Source organism: Poromitra crassiceps, assembly GCF_964638095.1.
Source record: "Poromitra crassiceps genome assembly, chromosome: 10".
NCBI classification, from domain to species: domain Eukaryota; kingdom Metazoa; phylum Chordata; class Actinopteri; order Beryciformes; family Melamphaidae; genus Poromitra; species Poromitra crassiceps.
This window is the reverse complement of record NC_139631.1, coordinates 17,288,887-17,310,558: the sequence shown is the minus strand read 5'-3', so window position 1 is coordinate 17,310,558 and position 21,672 is coordinate 17,288,887. Positions and strand designations below refer to the sequence as shown.

General features: G+C 44.0%; 2 protein-coding genes across 2 annotated transcripts; both read left to right on the top strand.

The window, feature by feature from the left end:
• Positions 1-10,985: 10,985 nt before the first annotated feature.
• LOC310784282 (betaine--homocysteine S-methyltransferase 1-like) lies at positions 10,986-14,634 on the top strand (the record flags this gene model as incomplete). Its single annotated transcript, XM_083645298.1, has 8 exons — positions 10,986-11,003; positions 11,651-11,783; positions 11,907-12,019; positions 12,221-12,412; positions 12,517-12,664; positions 13,088-13,270; positions 13,381-13,609; positions 14,445-14,634. 8 exons carry the CDS (start codon positions 10,986-10,988, stop codon positions 14,632-14,634), a joined length of 1,206 nt encoding a protein of 401 aa, XP_083501424.1.
• Positions 14,635-15,402: 768 nt separating this feature from the next.
• LOC310783340 (betaine--homocysteine S-methyltransferase 1) lies at positions 15,403-20,153 on the top strand. Its single transcript, XM_083644186.1, has 8 exons — positions 15,403-15,463; positions 16,337-16,469; positions 16,863-16,975; positions 17,179-17,370; positions 18,035-18,182; positions 18,584-18,766; positions 18,953-19,181; positions 19,615-20,153. The coding sequence occupies exons 1-8, from the start codon at positions 15,446-15,448 to the stop codon at positions 19,790-19,792; spliced, it is 1,194 nt and encodes a 397-aa protein (XP_083500312.1). The 5' UTR covers positions 15,403-15,445; the 3' UTR covers positions 19,793-20,153.
• Positions 20,154-21,672: the final 1,519 nt, after the last annotated feature.

Genomic DNA, 21,672 nt, shown 5'->3' with positions numbered 1-21,672 from the left:
CTGAGGCAGCAGTGTGGATTATATCTTGAGGTAAACATAAACTGAGGCAGCAGTGTGGATTATATCTTGAGGTAAACATAAACTGAGGCAGCAGTGTGGATTATATCTTGAGGTAAACATAAACTGGGGCAGCAGTGTGGATTATATCTTGAGGTAAACATAAACTGGGGCAGCAGTGTGGATTATATCTTGAGGTAAACATAAACTGAGGCAGCAGTGTGGATTATATCTTGAGGTAAACATAAACTGAGGCAGCAGTGTGGATTATATCTTGAGGTAAACATAAACTGAGGCAGCAGTGTGGATTATATCTTGAGGTAAACATAAACTAAGGCAGCAGTGTGGATTATATCTTGAGGTAAACATAAACTGAGGCAGCAGTGTGGATTATATCTTGAGGTAAACATAAACTGAGGCAGCAGTGTGGATTATATCTTGAGGTAAACATAAACTGAGGCAGCAGTGTGGATTATATCTTGAGGTAAACATAAACTAAGGCAGCAGTGTGGATTATATCTTGAGGTAAACATAAACTGAGGCAGCAGTGTGGATTATATCTTGAGGTAAACATAAACTGAGGCAGCAGTGTGGATTATATCTTGAGGTAAACATAAACTGAGGCAGCAGTGTGGATTATATCTTGAGGTAAACATAAACTGAGGCAGCAGTGTGGATTATATCTTGAGGTAAACATAAACTGAGGCAGCAGTGTGGATTATATCTTGAGGTAAACATAAACTGAGGCAGCAGTGTGGATTATATCTTGAGGTAAACATAAACTGAGGCAGCAGTGTGGATTATATCTTGAGGTAAACATAAACTGAGGCAGCAGTGTGGATTATATATTGAGGTAAACATAAACTGAGGCAGCAGTGTGGATTATATCTTGAGGTAAACATAAACAGAGGCAGCAGTGTGGATTATATCTTGAGGTAAACATAAACTAAGGCAGCAGTGTGGATTATATCTTGAGGTAAACATAAACAGAGGCAGCAGTGTGGATTATATCTTGAGGTAAACATAAACAGAGGCAGCAGTGTGGATTATATCTTGAGGTAAACATAAACTAAGGCAGCAGTGTGGATTATATCTTGAGGTAAACATAAACAGAGGCAGCAGTGTGGATTATATCTTGAGGTAAACATAAACAGAGGCAGCAGTGTGGATTATATCTTGAGGTAAACATAAACTAAGGCAGCAGTGTGGATTATATCTTGAGGTAAACATAAACTGAGGCAGCAGTGTGGATTATATCTTGAGGTAAACATAAACTGAGGCAGCAGTGTGGATTATATCTTGAGGTAAACATAAACTGAGGCAGCAGTGTGGATTATATCTTGAGGTAAACATAAACTGAGGCAGCAGTGTGGATTATATCTTGAGGTAAACATAAACAGAGGCAGCAGTGTGGATTATATCTTGAGGTAAACATAAACAGAGGCAGCAGTGTGGATTATATCTTGAGGTAAACATAAACAGAGGCAGCAGTGTGGATTATATCTTGAGGTAAACATAAACTAAGGCAGCAGTGTGGATTATATCTTGAGGTAAACATAAACTGAGGCAGCAGTGTGGATTATATCTTGAGGTAAACATAAACTGGGGCAGCAGTGTGGATTATATCTTGAGGTAAACATAAACTGAGGCAGCAGTGTGGATTATATCTTGAGGTAAACATAAACTGAGGCAGCAGTGTGGATTATATCTTGAGGTAAACATAAACTGAGGCAGCAGTGTGGATTATATCTTGAGGTAAACATAAACTGAGGCAGCAGTGTGGATTATATCTTGAGGTAAACATAAACTGAGGCAGCAGTGTGGATTATATCTTGAGGTAAACATAAACTGAGGCAGCAGTGTGGATTATATCTTGAGGTAAACATAAACTGAGGCAGCAGTGTGGATTATATCTTGAGGTAAACATAAACTGAGGCAGCAGTGTGGATTATATCTTGAGGTAAACATAAACTGAGGCAGCAGTGTGGATTATATCTTGAGGTAAACATAAACTAAGGCAGCAGTGTGGATTATATCTTGAGGTAAACATAAACTGAGGCAGCAGTGTGGATTATATCTTGAGGTAAACATAAACTAAGGCAGCAGTGTGGATTATATCTTGAGGTAAACATAAACTGAGGCAGCAGGGTGGATTATATCTTGAGGTAAACATAAACTGGGGCAGCAGTGTGGATTATATCTTGAGGTAAACATAAACTGGGGCAACAGTGTGGATTATATCTTGAGGTAAACATAAACTAAGGCAGCAGTGTGGATTATATCTTGAGGTAAACATAAACTAAGGCAGCAGTGTGGATTATATCTTGAGGTAAACATAAACTAAGGCAGCAGTGTGGATTATATCTTGAGGTAAACATAAACTAAGGCAGCAGTGTGGATTATATCTTGAGGTAAACATAAACTAAGGCAGCAGTGTGGATTATATCTTGAGGTAAACATAAACTAAGGCAGCAGTGTGGATTATATCTTGAGGGAAAACATAAACTAAGGCAGCAGTGTGGATTATATCTTGAGGTAAACATAAACTAAGGCAGCAGTGTGGATTATATCTTGAGGTAAACATAAACTAAGGCAGCAGTGTGGATTATATCTTGAGGTAAACATAAACTAAGGCAGCAGTGTGGATTATATCTTGAGGTAAACATAAACTAAGGCAGCAGTGTGGATTATATCTTGAGGTAAACATAAACAGAGGCAGCAGTGTGGATTATATCTTGAGGTAAACATAAACTGGGGCAGCAGTGTGGATTATATCTTGAGGTAAACATAAACTGGGGCAGCAGTGTGGATTATATCTTGAGGTAAACATAAACAGAGGCAGCAGTGTGGATTATATCTTGAGGTAAACATAAACAGAGGCAGCAGTGTGGATTATATCTTGAGGTAAACATAAACTAAGGCAGCAGTGTGGATTATATCTTGAGGTAAACATAAACTGAGGCAGCAGTGTGGATTATATCTTGAGGTAAACATAAACTGAGGCAGCAGTGTGGATTATATCTTGAGGTAAACATAAACTGAGGCAGCAGTGTGGATTATATCTTGAGGTAAACATAAACAGAGGCAGCAGTGTGGATTATATCTTGAGGTAAACATAAACTGGGGCAGCAGTGTGGATTATATCTTGAGGTAAACATAAACTGGGGCAGCAGTGTGGATTATATCTTGAGGTAAACATAAACTGGGGCAGCAGTGTGGATTATATCTTGAGGTAAACATAAACAGAGGCAGCAGTGTGGATTATATCTTGAGGTAAACATAAACTAAGGCAGCAGTGTGGATTATATCTTGAGGTAAACATAAACTGGGGCAGCAGTGTGGATTATATCTTGAGGTAAACATAAACAGAGGCAGCAGTGTGGATTATATCTTGAGGTAAACATAAACTGGGGCAGCAGTGTGGATTATATCTTGAGGTAAACATAAACTAAGGCAGCAGTGTGGATTATATCTTGAGGTAAACATAAACTGAGGCAGCAGTGTGGCGACAGATTGGACCCCTGAGGATGGGGAGAATCCATCGGTTGGATTCAGATTAATGGAATTGCTATCTTTCTTTGGGGGGATTTTGCAGCTGTTTGGTTTGAAGTTGGAGATGAGGTCACACTGGGACAAACATGAAACAAAAACAAGGCATGACATAGAAGTGACATCATGCTTTTGGACCACACGCTAAAAAAGAACATAACACTAAATGAAATAAAAAGAACATAACAGATCAGTGAGCGCATCAAAACTGAGGGCAGGCTTAGCAGGTGGTGACTGCACAGCTAAGCTGAGTCGTGACCTTCAAAAGAGAAAGAAAACAAGGACCAATGCCATTTTAAAACACTCACAATTGCAAAGAACACATAACATAAACATGCAGACTGTCATGCTGGATATTTCTCCTCTCGCCCCCCCCCCCCTCCTCTCTCTCTCTCCCTCTTTCTCTCTCTCGCTCTCTCTCTCTCATTCTGTCTCAGTTGTTCTCCATCACATACATAGCCTAAGTACGCACAAATACATGACGCATGTAAATTGCAGATTGTCTTATATGGTGATTTTAGAGCGTGTTTGAAACTCATCGTATGTCAACAGCTTAGAGTAGGATTTGGGTACTTTGGCTCAACATTCGTTTTGCAAATATTTGGACTCTGTTTGTCCAGGTTTTATTTATCTGCCAAATTCTTCTCTACCAATCTCAACAAATTAATCAACAAAGGGAAGAACCAAAATGTTAGCGTGTCTCCTGAGTCCTTCCTCCCCATAAATCATATCTAGTATTCAAACCTAACTAGTATCAAGACTAACATGAACCTTCGAACTACTGTTTGGACCGCCAAGATAAACAAAATCTTTGAATGTAGGTGATTTCATGAATTGTGCTTGGACAACACTTCTGTGGTTGCTAACAAACAACACATACTGGCGTTTCAAGTCTCATATTTGACGTTTCGTCTAGGCAATGATCTCCATCTCCATAATGCCATGGCTGTCTGGTTTATGTTACATTAATATGCTGTTCACAGTTGCTTAATCTTCATACATCATAGGCTACTCACCAAGATATAACCTACAAGCTTCAGTATTTGAATAGACTCGTGGCATCCAAAATACGTGTTGAACTTTCTGCAAGTCATGTTGTAAACTACTGTGAGATTACAAGGTGCAGTTGAAAGAGAAGTTGTTTTACTGTAAGACATACATAGTTACAGTGAGTCATCCCGCTGTCGTGGAAAAGAGGTAGTAAGGAAACGCTGTGGAGCCCTTATGTTCACTGTTAAATATGAGTACGTTTGTTTCTGCTTCTCTCTCTCTCTTTCTCTCTTTCTCTCTCTGTCTCTCTCTCTCTCTCTCTCTCTCTCTCTCTCTTTCTCTCTCTCTCTCTCTCTGTCTCTCTTCTTTTTCTTACAGTATTAGTTTATAGGAAGATTCATCTTCACCTGTGTTATTGTGTAGCATACTAGCAACACATTTGATAGCTGATTGGTTGAAAAGCGGGAGCCAAGTGTGATGGTTGCTAAGATATTTCCGCTGTATTGTTAATTATGTAACACTTTGTTACTATATAAATTCACAGTGAAAAGATACTGTAGAACCATACAGTATGAATCAACAGTGTAGATGGAAATAGGCCTTGCAGACACTGAAGCATACAAGACGCTGTACTATAGCGCCCTCTTGTGTCCTGAATATTTTACTCTTTTATTTATTTCATTTCATTTTATTATTTAATTTTTAATATATTTTTTAATATTCTTAGGGAATGTTTAATCTTAGAGAATATTCTTAGGGACTGTTCCATGGAAAATAAAGATCTCATCTGGATCTTGGCAGATAAGAAAAGCTGCTCCAAAAACCTGAGTAGAAGCGGAGCACGAGAGGTAGGCTAGTGCATGTCGGTGTTACTTCTTGCAGCCAGCATCTTTCTGACTTTATCTAACATGACAGAGATAAGAAACAACACATGTGGTTCATAGGGTACGTCAAACGCACAACTCAAACTAGTGCAGTGTGTGTGTGTCTCTCTCTCTCCCTATCTTTCGGTGGCCTACAAATCCACAAAGAATGGGTGGTTTCAGCAGCATGTCGTTTTCAGCTTGAGCTCTTATTGGAGCAGAGGAAGGGGTGGAGGTGAGCAGGGGGCGGCAGTGGCACAGGGAGTCCCTCTATAATAGCAGAGGGGAGAGAGGGAGGGAGAGAGGGTCAACGAAAACAAAATGTGAGGATTTAAAGACAGAAAAAAACATGAACCAGAAGTGGGTTCGCATAGGCTTTACAGACTCTGATACACATCACTTTAGGGGCACACACACACACCTTAAATAGCATAAAACGGACTTGAGCATTGCATTCAGAAACCTCAAACACATACTGCCTAGTTCAATGTGGCCTTCAGCACATATGGGAACTTGCACAAGCTCTGTAAACAAAACACACGCACACACGCGCACACACACACACACACACACACACACACACACACACACACACGCACACACACACACACACACACACACACACACTGACACACACACACACACCTGTGTGCAATGGTCATATTTGCAGGCCTTTAACCATTAGCATTATGCAATAAGTGTAGACTGCAAGTGAGAAGCCTGATGCCGAGATATTGATTTGAGTTTTGATTGATTTGACGCGATTCTCCATTCCACCTCTGTTACCATTTGGCCCAAAGAGCATGTTCAACAACAGCTCTTTTATCAGGGTGTTAGCAGTCAATAGTTAACCAGAGCTTTATCAGTGGAAGCCCATGTCATTCACCCTAACAACTGAGTTTCCCCATACATAGATTTGGGGTAATAGCAAACTTGCTGTTGCTGCTTTGTGCTTCATCAGCCCCTTCTCTCTTCGCCTCAGATCTGCCATCTTCCACAGCCTCGATCCCACTCCCTCACCTGATCCTCACCCCCAGACCGTTCCAGCTCCAACCCGCTGTGAAGTGAAGTGTGCACAGCCTCTCTTGACATGGCCAAGCTCTGCCCCTAAGCCTAACCATCCATCCATCTTAGCTGCTGCTGCATTCTCCCCCTGCAGCCTTTGGTCCCTAAGCAACTGTCCCAACAGCCTCTGCTCCAGGCCAAGCCTGTGCGAACCAGTTGTGTCTGCTAAGACCCAAATGCCACTCAGTACAGCTGCTGGTCAACGCCCAATAATACCCGATAGCTGGAATAGCTGGGATAGCTCAGGGAAAGGGGATCCGGTAGGTTTACCCCATGCAAATAGATTTCATAGAACAGAATCTATAGTGTAGCTTCAGATGCCCCCCCCCACTATCATACACAAGTATATGAACTCTTGATCTGGCTTCTGTGTAGCTGTGATGGGAAGAGAGACGGAGCAAGAAGTGAAGAAGAGGTAGAGTAGAGAGGGAGAGAGGAGAGCAAAAACGGTATCTCTTATCCAGAAGAAGGAACTCACTGATCCTTTTGGAGATGGTTCTTGATCATTTCCAAGCCATTTCTGCTTTGTTCCGTGTAGTATCTGTTACATAAGGCAGTACAGTAGATCATTCCGCTCCCTCTGCTGTGGGCTGTGGGCATGGGGGAGCAGAGCAGTCTTCACTTTGTTGTGTTTGGAGCTCTTGGTGGAACCGGGTCGGGGTTCAGCATTCTCTTGGAATTTGGGCACCGTTCCACCCTGGAGGTCTGCTGCCCAAGTCAGCACTTCGGTGTCACTTGACACATCGGGGCTATTTCGGCTCACACATACATGTACACACACATGTCCGTGTGCACACACACACACACACACACACACACACACACATGCGCTTGTCCACACACACCTACTCCATGCAGCCCACAGGAGGAAGTTCAGGAGGTTCACAAACGATCATTACTGCTGTAAGTGAAACTATGTCCATTCCCACAGTGCTATAAAAGCTTCACACTCACAGGAAGCTCTGTTCAAAATACAGCCAACGTTCAAATAATCATCTCCCCATGGTTGATTTGCCTGTTTGAGGAATGATGACCACGTAGGTTTGCTGCCCTCCTGTTTGAGGTACAGCATTGACTGAGTTTGTTTGTTTGTTTGTTTGTCAGTCATACCCAGATATTACACTCACCACAACTAAAGACCAACTTTCCTCAGTCAGGCTAAGTGACTTCTTGTTTATGAGTGTAAACAAGCCCATAAAAAACGTGTTTTAAAATGAACACCACTGGCCTCTAAACCTACAATCCATTTTTAGGACAGTCCTGTGTAGGGCAATAATAACCATTGATCTCTTAGATCAGTCGAAGAAAAATGATCTGTCTATTTCAGCGCAGGTGGAATACTGATACAAAAACATCCCACAGTGAACTAATAGATGGGAGGTGTTTTTTTCTGGACTTTGCCTCTGTTGATAAACACTACAGAGAAGTCTACCTGATTCTCCCTGAAACTGGATAGACCCAGAGCTGACAGCACTCTACACCCCCACTCTGCTGAAGGCCAATATCCCAGTGTGTGTGTGCGTGTGTGTGTGTGTGTGTGTGTGTGTGTGTGTGTGTGTGTGTGTGTGTATGTGTGTGTATGTGTGTGTGTGTGTGTGTGTGTGTGTGTGTGTGTGTATGTGTGTGTGTGTGTGTGTGTGTGTGTGTGTGTGTGTGTGTGTGTGTGTGTGTTAGGGGTGTCACAATATATCGTCCCACGAAATTTCGCGATAGTAAAACGTCACGATATGTATCGTTGAGATGAAATCTCATATCGCAAAAAAAAAAAAAAAAAAAAAAAAAAATTTTTTTTTTTTCAAAAAATAGACTAAGAAACGTCTTTGTTTGTTGAAGTTCAATGTGTGGAAAGTAGTTCAGTTGAACAAGTCTCTGAAGAGACACATGAGAAGTTATACAGGAGAGAAACCATTCAATTGAGTTTCTGGCAAAACTGTTTACTTGACAGGAAAAACTGAAGATGCATAAAAAATAGATTAAGAAAAGTCTTGTTGTTTGAGTTTGAAGAAAAACTGAAGATGCATAATGAGAATTTATACTGCTGAGAAACCTTTTAGTTCAAAGTAAATCTAAGTGACAGTGTAACTCATTCTATTTCAAGATAAGCCTTATCTCCAATCTCATGTTTTTTCTAGTTGTTATTGTAATAACAATTTCCCACAACAGCATGTTTTGTATTTGTGCATTTCAAATAAAATACTACTTTTCCAGTCATATATTGTCATTATTCAAGTTTAAAAAAATATTGTTAAAATCATATCGTATCGTATCGTTATCGTGAACCCAGTATCGTGATACGTATCGTATCGTGAACTGAGTGTATCGTGACACCCCTAGTGTGTGTGTGTGTATGTGTGTGCGTGTGCATGTGTGTGTGTGCGTGTGTGTGTGTGTGTGTGTGTGTGTGTGTGTGTGTGTGTGTTTTTGAGAGAGAGAGGGAGAGAGATAAATAAATAGTGATAACTGAGACTGAGAGTAATAACGTGTGTGTTATTGGTTAACTTGGATAAATGCAATGATCTACGACAGCAGTTTTATATCCTGGTCCCCCGGGCACCCAGAGCCCCGCTGGTTCTCTCTCCTACCAGGCAGTAAATCGTTCCTCGCCTTGCATCCCAGGTGTCGTTCCAAGGCTAGAATGAAAAGTAGGAAGGCTCTGGGTCAAGAAGACCTGCTGATTTCAAACCACTGGCCTGTGAGCCGTAGTTCCTCTGTGAGGCCAAACGTCCCAGAAACACCAAACACAGACTGCAGAACATCTGCTGTGGCCCCACACTCCCACAGCGTCATAGGCTCATGTTCACAAAACCAGAACCAGACAAAGCTGCAGTCATGTGAGGTGGTAGCATGGAAGGTATGAAAAATAACAATTAATATTGACAGGATGGTGTATAAGATAAGTTTAGTACACTGGTAGTAATGTATACTTCTTTAGAAATTGAAACATAAGAGAGTATACTTTTATCTTACTTTTAGTGTACTTTCAAAGGGTCACATGGCAATAGTATAATGAGGCTTGTAGTTACTTGTACTTGTACTTGTTGAATACTTTCTTTAACTTTTGCAGAAGGTACTGAAAATAGCATATTTAGGCTTGTACTTTTACTGATGTTAGAAGTGTGCTTAAAGGTGGTCCAACTGAGCCGTAAGAAGTTCACATATACCTCAGTACACTTTCAATATTTGTGTGTCAACCTTGAATATACTAAAAGTATACAGATATAAACATAAAGTCAACGTATATCTACAAGTACTAAAATCGGAGTGATTTAGCCCCAATATGTAACAAAATAGTACACTAAAAAGTAAACGAATAGCTTATCAAACTTTGTACACAGTTAGTACTCATACTTAAGTATACTTAAAAAAAAAAGTACTCAGCTTTTTTGTAAGGGAGTGTAGAGTACAAGTTAGTTGGCTGGTTGTTCCACCTTGCTGCGGCTTACGCTGCCTGGTATCCGTCTTGGCCTATGCAGACAGGTTCAGCTGGGAGGACTTTAGGGGTGAGTGAAGTCCTCTGGGTCACTGGAGGAAGACGCACACCAAGAGGATCCTGTCTGATGCAACCAGGTTAGTCACCTGAGGGGGTTTCCAAAGGGTGAGATAACGTACAGCTATGTTGCCCATGAAGCTACTCCGCAGGTAGCTTTGCTATACTCCAAGCACTGAAAGGAGAACCACAGTAGAATTCTGTCAACAGCAAAAGCAGAGATATCTTTATCCTCAAATGAAAAGGCTGGTGAAGTAATGACAGATGCTCTGGTCTCCTCAAATGGACCTGGTACTTTCCTGCATGTGTTAAACTCCTCTCCATCTGCTGTTTTAGGACTGAGTTAATGTTTTATTAAACCACAGGTACTATTGGCAGGGTGGATGATGTCATTATTACACTGGAATAGATTTCATAGTGGCGCTGGTGGCCTAAAAGTTAGAGGAGTGAGCTTGTGACCGGAAAGGTCGTCGGTTCAATCCCCCGGACCGGCAGGATAGATCTGGGTGGGAAAGTGAAAAGGCAGTGCTTGGCCCTCCCTCATTACCACCACTGAGGTGCCCTTGGCCTTGAGCAAGGCCCTTAACCCCAACCGCTCCAGTGGAGCTGCTCAGTGGCCAGCAGATCAGACTGTGGTTGTACTGGTCAGCTTCCTTCCAGGTATGAATACGTGTGCGAGGGTGACCAGGGTGCTCCTGAAAAAGAGAGCATTGCGCTCAGTGAGACTTCCCCTGAATAAATAAAGGTTAGATAATCTGGCCCTACACCCCACCCCCCCTCCCGCCCCTTTCCCCCCTTACCTTAACTGGCTTAATCCATGGCTTGTTTATTTGATAGAGAGTCAGACTGTCTGTTGTACAATGTCCAAATAGTCATGTGGCAATTATTTGATATGGATCTGGCCATGACTTGTAATCCTCCCATTTTGAGGCAGCAGTATAAAACTGGTGAAGAGCGACTCCCAACACTTGTCGTACCGAGCGGGGTTCGCTGTTACCAAGTGCTTAGTACTACAACTGCAACTGGGAAAAGACATGGCACCTGTCAAAAAGGTAACCTCGCCTTTCTGCCAACATTGTAGACATAATGATGAACTGATGATAAACTGTAAAAAAAAAATTTTTTTAATATAAAATAGCTTCATTAAGCCTTCGTATCGTGCTCTGAGATTTATTGATACACCATACCAGGCTTTTAGCACTTTGGCACTGCGCTGTAATTGTATCTTAATTATATCTGGCATAGTCCCAGTGGTCAATGGACTGTGCTGTTGTCAGGGAAAATCCTGTCAGTGCTTGCTGTCCGACAGTCCGTGTGGAGTTTGTGAAACAACCAGACTAGAGCAGTCACTGCTGGAGACTCATCTAAGCCCACTCTTATCTCTGTAACCTTGAACTGCACACATAGACACATACACACACGCACACATACAGGAACATAAAGTTTTCACTGCACATCCAGACATTTGACCATTTCCAGACTGTGTTGCAAAACTGTTCTTACATAGCATTTCACACACACACACACACACACACACACACACACACACACACACACACACACACACACACACACACACACACACACACACAATCAGTCCATTATTTGGCTTATATGTTTGCAGATACTACATAACCTCCTAAAGTATCAGCGTACAGCACATTCTCCAGTTTGAAGTTCTCTGCCTCCCATACTGCAGGGTATCATTGAGCGTCTGAACGCTGGGGAGGTGGTGATCGGCGATGGAGGCTTTGTGTTTGGTCTTGAGAAGAGGGGGTATGTGAAAGCAGGACCATGGACTCCTGAGGCTGCGTTCACACACCCTGAGGCTGGTAAGAAAGACACCCCCCTTCCCCCCACACACACACACACAATACATGCATACCCACAAGAACCATAAGATGCAGCGTAAAGCTTGACCTTTAATGTGACCCATACTTGCATGTGGTCATCAGTGCGCCAGCTGCACAGGGAGTTCCTGAGGGCGGGCGCTAATGTCATGCAGACGTTCACCTTCTACGCCAGCGATGACAAGCTGGAGAACAGGGGTCAGAGCCTGACCATCACTGTGAGTATATATATACATGGCCCAGAGCAGTGGAATCAGCAGATCAAGCAGGGTTGGAATCAGCAGATCAAGCGGGGTTGGAATCAGCAGATTCAAGCAGGGTTGGAATCAGCAGATCAAGCGGGGGTGGAATCAGCAGATCAAGCAGGGTTGGGTCTTATGAATCAGACCTTTTGAGTAAAAAAAAACGATGTGTTTCAGGGGGCACAAATCAATGAGGCAGCCTGTGACCTGGCGAGGGAAGTGGCCAGTGAGGGAGATGCTCTGGTAGCCGGTGGAGTTTGCCAGACTCCCTCCTACCTGAGCTGTAAGAGCGAGACAGAGGTGAAGGCCATCTTCAAGAAACAGCTGGAAGTGTTCACGAGGAAGAATGTGGATTTCGTCATCGCTGAGGTTGAATTACATTGCTATTTCTTTTTGTTCATGCACGCATGTTTGTCAGTCTAACTAGAATGGGAAAGCTGTCAGTGGTGACTGTGTTGTTTGTGTCCTCGCAGTACTTTGAGCACGTTGAGGAGGCGGAGTGGGCTGTGCAGGTGCTGAAGACCAGCGGGAAGCCTGTAGCTGCTTCCATGGCCATCGGACCAGAGGGCGACCTGCATGGAGTCTCACCTGCAGAGTGTGCCGTCAGGCTAGTCAAAGCTGGTGGGTATAGTTAGTACACCATAGGCTATCGGCCAGTTTGTACTACATCTAGCCTGAATTATCTTCTCTTCTTCAGATTTGAGTCCATCTCATATCTAACCAGAAGGTGAATGACATAATTTCCACACCCTCACCCGTGTGAATCTTCTTTTTGATTGTTTTGTTTAGAACTCTGAACATATTAATTTGCCAATTAAGCAACAAGTGAATAGTTAAATGTAATATGCTTGTGGGTCTGTGTGAGAAATCTCTCCCCCTCTCTCTCTCTCTCTCTCTCTCTCTCTCTCTCTCTCTCTCTCTCTCTCTCTCTCTCCCCTCCCGTTTAGCTACCAGGAAAGCACTCATGCTTATATGGTGTAATTTCTAAGTAGTGTGTGTCATTTGAAATGGTGCCAATAGCGTGCGCTCTCCCTGTTCTTCTAGGTGCCCAGATTGTGGGAGTCAACTGCCACTTTGACCCCATGACCTGTGTGAATGCAGTGAAGATGATGAAGGAGGGAGTGGAGAAGGCTGGGCTGAAGGCTCACTACATGGTGCAGCCGCTGGCCTTCCACACCCCCGACTGCAACTGTCAGGGCTTCATCGATCTGCCAGAGTTCCCCTTTGGTAAAGCACACAGCTATCAAGCATAACAATCACCACAAACTAGAACATAGATACAGTACCATCTGCTGCAGCTTTTACCATGGTTTCCATTCGCTCCCTCCTGCCCACAGCCCTGGAGCCTAGGACCCTGACCCGCTGGGACATGCACAAGTACGCCAGAGAGGCCTACAAGTGTGGCATCCGCTTCATCGGGGGCTGCTGTGGGTTCGAGCCGTACCACATCAGGGCCGTGGCAGAGGAGCTGGCCGCCGAGAGAGGCTTCATGCCTGTGGGCTCAGAGAAGCACGGGCTGTGGGGTTCAGCTCTGGAGATGCACACCAAGCCCTGGGTCCGAGCCAGGTGAACCAGCCAAAATTATTCAATTCAAATGCATCGAAATGCACAAAATGTTAAGAATACTATGCTAATAATACTAGGAATTTTCAATCAACTATAGCTGGGGTTTTTTACGAATTTTTATGCAGCTTATGTGATGTGTTTTATTTGTTAGTTATGGAACAAGTGTGAATTCGCAATAGCTGAGACCAAATATGCAAATTTCCAAAATGCAAGATAGTAGGGGCAGCCCACCCTACTCTGCCTCTGCCACCCTGTATTTCGAAATCCCCCCCGCCTCCTTTTAGCCAATTGGAATGAACACAACACACACACCTTCACACACTTACCCTCCATGCTACATTTCTGTCCCAGGCTGCCATCCTGTATTTCGAAATACCCCACCCACACCACCCCCTTTTAGCCAAGTGGCATGGACACACACACACACACACACACACACACGCACACACACACACACACACACACACACACACACACACACACACACACACACTTGACCTCCATGACAAATTTCAGCCTCCTCGGGCGAAAACTGTGCCGGCTAAAGGGTGGTAAACTTTTTGTGGACCGACCAACTGACTTACAGTATAGAGCTGCTGGTCGCAGATAAAAAAAAATGCTCCTGATATTTCCTACGTTCAGTGGATCTTGAGGTTTGCTTGAGGACAGGCACTAGGTCACTGTGTGTATGCCTTCTCATATGTGTGTGTGTGTGTGTGTGTGTGTGTGTGTGTGCGTGCGTGCGTGTGTGTGTGTGTGTGTCCGTGCGTGCGTGCGTGTGTGTGTGTGTGTGTGTGTGTGTGTGTGTGTGTGTACGTACGTCTGTGTCTCCCAGGTCCCGTCGTGATTACTGGGAGAAGGTGCAGCCTGCCTCCGGCCGGCCCCTCTGCCCGTCTCTGTCCACCCCTGAGTGCTGGGGAGTGACCAAGGGCCACGCCGAGCTGCTGCAGCACCCAGAGGCCACCAGCACCCAGGAGATGAAGCATCTGCTGGAGATGCAGCAGAAAGCCAAGTCCTCTGCATGAGCCAGAGAGAGGGAGAGAGAGGGAGGGAGGGAGAGATCTAAAGCACCTTCCCTGACAGTGGGTCAACAAGAGAGGGGAGGGGAGGGAGGAGGGGAGGCGAGGGAGGAGGGGCGGATTCTTTCCCAGTTCAGTTTGGAGACAACAAGCACTTGTAACAGCGCTGCTCATGGAGAAGAGCATTACTGTGTGAACCCCCAAATAATAAACTGAGTTTGGTACCTCATTTTTACTGCTGTGTTGTCTATGTGGATTTACTGAGTTTGGTACCTCATTTTTACTGCTGTGTTGTCCATGTGGAGTTACTTGACTAAGCAGCACACTTTGCAACCCCACAACAGACACACCATACAAATACAGACACAACAACGATGACAACAACAACAACAAACGATAACAAACATAAACGAATCTCTAATGATTGTTATTTACCTGCCAGATAAAACATGTCAGACATACATGAACTGATTTTCAAGCGATACAGTTGGACCTAATGAATAGCATTCTGTCACCCATAATGTGTCTATTCGAGGGCAATAAGATGGAAACCCACAAGCTGACAGGAGCACATGCACACCAATGAGCATAATGAAACCGGGCCAAACTAGTAACACTTACAATACTCTCATTCAGACAGAGAGGGGAGGGTAAGAAGTAAACAGAGTTGTGTAACTTGCCTCTTACCAATCAGAACAGCTCGTACTTAGACCCCTCCCCTACCTCCGAGGGATATAAAGAGGCCCTCTGGCCCATAGTAATGTCTCTTCAGCCTCTCAAAGATAAAGCAGTCAGGGGTCCATACAGCTGCAGGATTATGGCACCATCACGAAAGGTAGGTGTGAACTTTACAGCAAGCGGGCCGACACACTGGTCAATCCTGGATTCTAATGCATGCTGCATTAGATCATTTCAAGTGTGCGACAATCAGAGATTTAGTGGAGATTTTTTCTGGATTTCTACATGAAAAGTTTTTTTGTTTTTGTTTTTGTCAGTCATTTCAGCCACATTACAAATACTAGCTGGCAGACTGGTAGATAATTACTTTGTATTATTATGATGATGATGATGATTATTATAATAATAATTATTATTATAGCCTCGTCTATTATTAATTTGTTTTTAATGCATATACATTTTTGCAGGCACACAATCTAAAGTGGCACATTGTAAACAGATTTTAGGCGACCTTGACAGCTAATCTTGGCCTGTTGGAATCAAAAGGTGCAGGTGTAGCAACTACTGAAGCAAATAGGGTTTCCTTTGCTGACGATCCGGGGCAACGCTTGTTATTTAGGGAGGGGCTATAAGAGATCTAAACTGGCCTAATATGCATGATGACTTGTTGCAAACATGGATCTACATTACTTATATTTAGGACATTTCTACTATGTACAGTATATTCATATGGTCATATTGGCATGAAAAGTGTAACACGCCTACAAATGATTGCAATGTTGTCTTGCCATCAGGCCAAAAATAAATGCACAAGATCTCTCTCCTGCATTTCACCCGCTGAGTGAGTAATAGCCCAACAACTGGGGGGGGGGGGGGGGGGGGGACCATGTGCCATGGAATATGCCACATGCTTCCCCATCTCTTTCCTTGCTTGACTGTAAGCGGAAAGTCCTTATTCATTTGTTGCTGCTGCTATGTTTTCCTCATGATGTTGGATCCCAGTGAATAAGCCTGTGAATCTTTATGACAGGGAGTCTTGGAGCGTCTTGATGCTGGAGAGATCGTGATTGGAGATGGAGGCTTTGTGTTTGCCCTGGAGAAGAGGGGATATGTGAAGGCCGGTCCCTGGACCCCCGAAGCCGCTGCAGAACACCCTGAAGCCGGTGAGGCCAAGCTCCTGCTCCTGCTTTACCCAGCAAGATGGCCTGTATCAATACAACATCTGTTTTCTATGTGCAAATCTTCCACACATACAGTAGACTACTGTATATAAACGTTTTTTTTTTTTTTATGCTGTAAACTCGCGCATTTTAACATGGGGGTGAATATGGGGACTGATTCGCTTCTGCAACCAGCCTCAAGTGGCCATTCGAGGAACTGAAGTTTTTTGTACTTCCACCTTGGCGTGAATGCGACCAAGAAAGCCTGTCCCCTCGGGTTCCCCCATTCCTCTTGTATTGGGTGTCCGAGTCAAATCAAGTATGTGACCTTTGACCTCCACAGCAGCGTCTTGATAATGTGCCAGTGAAGAATGTGTTTGCCTTGGTGGTTTTCAGTGCGTCAGCTGCACAGGGAGTTCCTGAGGGCCGGGGCTAACGTTATGCAGACCTTCACATTCTACGCCAGTGATGACAAACTGGAGAACAGGGGCAACAGGACCGGCTTCACAGTAAGTAAACATTGCCCCTCCTCTATTGGAACAGACACAGGAGCTGTACCTGTAACTTGGTAAACTCACTTGCCCCTCCTGCATCGCATTGATTTGTATTAATCTTTTGGGGGGAAATGCTGTTATATTTTATTTTTTCTTTACTTTGACGTTTTATTCCCTCCTGCTGCTTGCAACACCCTTAATCCAGCATTTCTCTGCAGGGAGCCCAGGTCAACGAGGCCGCCTGCGATCTGGCCCGTGAGGTAGCCAATGAGGGCGATGCTCTGGTTGCCGGGGGCGTGTGTCAGACTCCCTCCTACCTGAGCTGTAAGAGTGAGACAGAGGTGAAGGCCATCTTCAAGAAACAGCTGGATGTGTTTGTGAAGAAGAACGTGGACTTCCTGATTGCTGAGGTACAGTGATGATAATAGATCAGGGAGGGTTAAAACTCCCCATAGATATGGATGGCTATACTCAAGGTTCCCTTTTTGGTGGTGGTGGGGAGGGACTGAAACAGAGGAAAAGTAAAAAAGCAAGGGGAAACTAATTGAATGGTTGGTGTTAATTGGGTTTGGCAGCACCTTTGTGTTCACAACAAGCAAATTGTAAACCTGTTGTCCCCCACCAGTGATGTAGTTCCACCCTTGGGTCAGTCACACCCATTGTCAATGCCGCCCCCTAGTGGCACAAAGCCAACATTACAGTGTGACTAACTAACTAACGGATGGAGACCATCCATAGCGCCCCCAGCCCCCTTTGGTGGGGGCCAAAAAACTTGCTGACAAAGTTTATGACCACATTGACCCTAATCAATCGACTAAATTGAAATCTCTGGCCATGTATTTAGATGTTTCCTTGATGCAGTAAAATACACAATAAGACTTTCTGCTGACCCCTACCCCCTTTTTTTGTAGAACATCTATCACATCCAGAAATGGCGTGCATTTGTTCTTCCGTTCTTGCTTTTCCTGGTTCATGTACTTTGAATGAACAGCAAGGTAGTGACAGTTTGGGGTTTTCTCATGCAGTTCAGAGGGGAAGGTGTTTTGACTGAGTGCCAATGTCTCTGTCTTGCAGTACTTTGAGCACGTTGAGGAGGCGGAGTGGGCTGTGCAGGTGCTGAAGGAGACTGGGAAGCCTGTAGCTGCTAATCTGTGCATCGGACCAGACGGAGACATGCATGGAGTCTCGCCCGGAGAGTGTGCTGTCAGGCTGGTTAAAGCTGGTGCGTATAGTGTTACACCAAGGCTAAAAGGAAAAGAGGCGCAATAGAGAAGTCATGTTGTCTCTGTACTGTCTCTGTCCCTTATTTTCTCAAGATGGCATGGGCAAGATCTTCAACTCTCCGTAGTCTAGTAGGCTATTCATGACTGAGACTTACAGGCTGTAGGCCTACTCTCGTTTTCTACTCAGTCAGTCACCTACAAACATCCTGATCATGAATTATACATCAATCACATGAGGAAAATTATAAATATTCATTGTCTTGTTGTTAGACTCAAACAACGTGCAAGTCATGCACTTCAGGACTACAAACCCTATAGGCCCACAGTAGACGTTGTAGCTCTCACTGGTATAGTGTCATTGCTTATATAACCGTCAGATCACACTTTTCTGTTCTTCTAGGTGCCCAGATTGTGGGAATCAACTGTCACTTTGACCCCGAGACCTGTGTGAAGACAGTTAAGATGATGAAGGAGGGAGTGGAGAAGGCTGGGCTGAAGGCTCACTACATGGTGCAGCCCCTGGCCTACCACACCCCCGACTGCAGCTGTCAGGGCTTCATCGACCTGCCAGAGTTCCCCTTTGGTAATGAAATACACCATTGTGCTGTGGAATTCAAAAAATACCCACTCGATAAATGTGCCGCACACGCACAGACGCCCTCTACTGGAGTACCAGATGCAGCAAGAGCACCCATTTAAACAGCTCATGCAAACAAACATTGTCTAACTAAACTAATCTGCAATTAAATGTGTATACAATTCTTCGCAGGCCTGGAGCCCAGGATCCTGACCCGCTGGGACATGCACAAGTACGCCAGAGAGGCCTACGATGTGGGCATCCGCTACATCGGGGGCTGCTGTGGCTTTGAGCCGTACCACATCAGGGCCGTGGCAGAGGAGCTGGCCGCCGAGAGAGGCCTCCTCCCAGCGGCTTCAGAGAAGCACGGCATCTGGGGCGCCGGTCTGGAGATGCACACCAAACCCTGGGTCAGAGCAAGGTCAGTCGAGATTTAAATCTTGTCAGTGAAAAATCATACGCTGCCAGATGGTTTGTTTTCACATAACCACATAGGAACGAGTGGCTCGGCAAACCGTCTCAAAGGGCAGGCACTTTTCAAAAAATACCTGGCAGGTGATTGGATGAACCATCTGTCTATCACGTCTATCACGGGTTCACTCTCACTGGCATCACACCAAAGCCCGCCCGTAGCTGCCTCATAGGTTGCCTTGCTGATTGGTGTGAACCGCTGGTGGTTCGGATTCAAACCAATAGATCGGAGCGTGGCAGGATGGATTTGTCATGTTTTTTTTTGTCAAGGTTAATAAAAGGTTAAGAGTCAGATAGCAAATCTTTACTCTTTCTCACCTGTGAGCCTTCACACCCAACTGAGCATGAACTTTTATGACGTGTGTCCCTCTTTTCCCTTCCAGGGCCCGTCGTGACTACTGGGAGGGCCTGAAGCCAGCATCTGGTCGTCCAACGTGTCCCTCTATGTCCACCCCCGATGGCTGGGGTGTCACCAAGGGCCACGCTGACCTCATGCAGCAGTCAGAGGCCACCACTCAGGACCAACTCAAGCCGCTCTTTGCGAAGGCAAAGGCTCACTGAGTCAGCCCGTCTCCTGCCGACCCCGGAGACAGAGCTGCCCTGTCATCAAGCTACTGATGCTGCAACATCCAGCATGATGTACAACACAGTGCTGCACCTGCCATGTGCCCTAAGGCGACACATTCTCACCCTGTCCACCTCTGATGTGCAGCACCCATTCACATTCACATGTCACATGGGCCGGATCCTCACTTGAGATTGGCACTTTAAACGTTAGAGCTACTGATTGTAAAACTGTGGTTTATGTGAAATTCTCCACGGTTCCATATGCGGTGTGTATCTCAAGTTAGGAGTCGGCTCATGTAGGCTTGGGACCTTTTCCACACTTCTGGACCAGTTTTGTTTAATAAAATAAGACTTAATAAAATATTGAGTGGGTCAGTTGATTATTATGTTGTAGTTTCCTGCATGCTGTCTGTGCTACCTGTGTGTGTGTGTGTGTGTGTGTGTGTGTGTGTGTGTGTGTGTGTGTGTGTGTGTGTGTGTGTGTGTGTGTGTGTGTGTGTGTGTGTGTGTGTGTGTGTGTGTGTGTGTGTGGTCTCTAGCTTTCATTTAAAGAAGTTGAAGCCATGTGTTGCAAAAAATGTCAGTAATACTTATCTTGAAAATATGGCACACAATGTGATGAGCAGTGTTGGGCAAGTTACTTTCAAAATGTAATATACTACATATTACTAGTTACTTTCATTTGAAAGTAATAAGTTACTTTACAATATTACTTTCTGTGTAGAGTAACTCATTACTTATTACACTACCTTTGCATTACTTTTACCAAAACAACAGCAGCAGCAGAATAACATAGCCGCCCCGGAACCACCCCGAAAAATAATTTCAACCGCCTTGAAGTCAGTGTAAACAATCCAAAATTCTAAATGTTATTATTTTCCTTTGTTATTGTCATCTATAGTGGTTATTTGCATAAAAACACACCGTTTGATTAGGAAATTATTGTATCTTTTTTAAATATGTGCTTTGATTTAATAAAATGTAACTCAATTTGTAACTTGAGTTACTTGACAAAGTAACTGGTATAATATTACTTAAATCCTATAAGTAATAAGTTATATTACTGAGTTACTGCTAAAAGTAATATATTACATGTAATATGTTACTTTTGTAATGAGTTACCCCCAACACTGGTGATGAGTGATAATTTTTCAGTCCCTTGGTTCGGAAACTCTTCAGTTTCAGTCCAGATTTAAAAAAAACTCCCCTCTTCTTCCTGGCGACAGTCCGGGGATGTTATGGGAGTATCTCTGCCTCCATGTCCTGCTGCCTTATGTGCAAAGATACAAGTTTCAGTGGTTATTGTCCCAATTGTCCCACTGTAGAATAGAATGAGGTAGAATAAAGTGCCACTGAACCTTGAGAAATCCATCTTATTCGTAATAGTTTATTTACTCTGCAAAAACCGCATTTTAACTAGATAATCAAACACATCAACAGCCATGTAACAGTGTACACAATATAAAGTTTCAGAACCTGCCATAAGAAAGTTAGGACACTCCCTTGAAGATGGGTTACTTACTGAAGATGGAGAATTAACATTACCAAGTTTTAGAAGAAATATTGGAATGCGTTAGGAATACAGCAGATGGCGATGATGTTACATCTTGCATGGCAAAAAAGAAGACGTTTCCAAAGAGCCTTTAAAGGAAAGAGGTCCAAACAGCTAACACTAATCGTATCACTTCCGGAATGCATTGCAGTAGGGTTCTTCTAATACACCGTGAAAACACAATTCTGCTTGTTTATCTTGTTGTTCCTAGTTTAGAGACTTATTTTGTGCAGTTTTATGCCAGTGTCCCCACGTTATCGGACGCGCATGCACCGCCACAACCACAAGCACAGCGGTTGAAATGTGTTTACAGTGTTTTCCG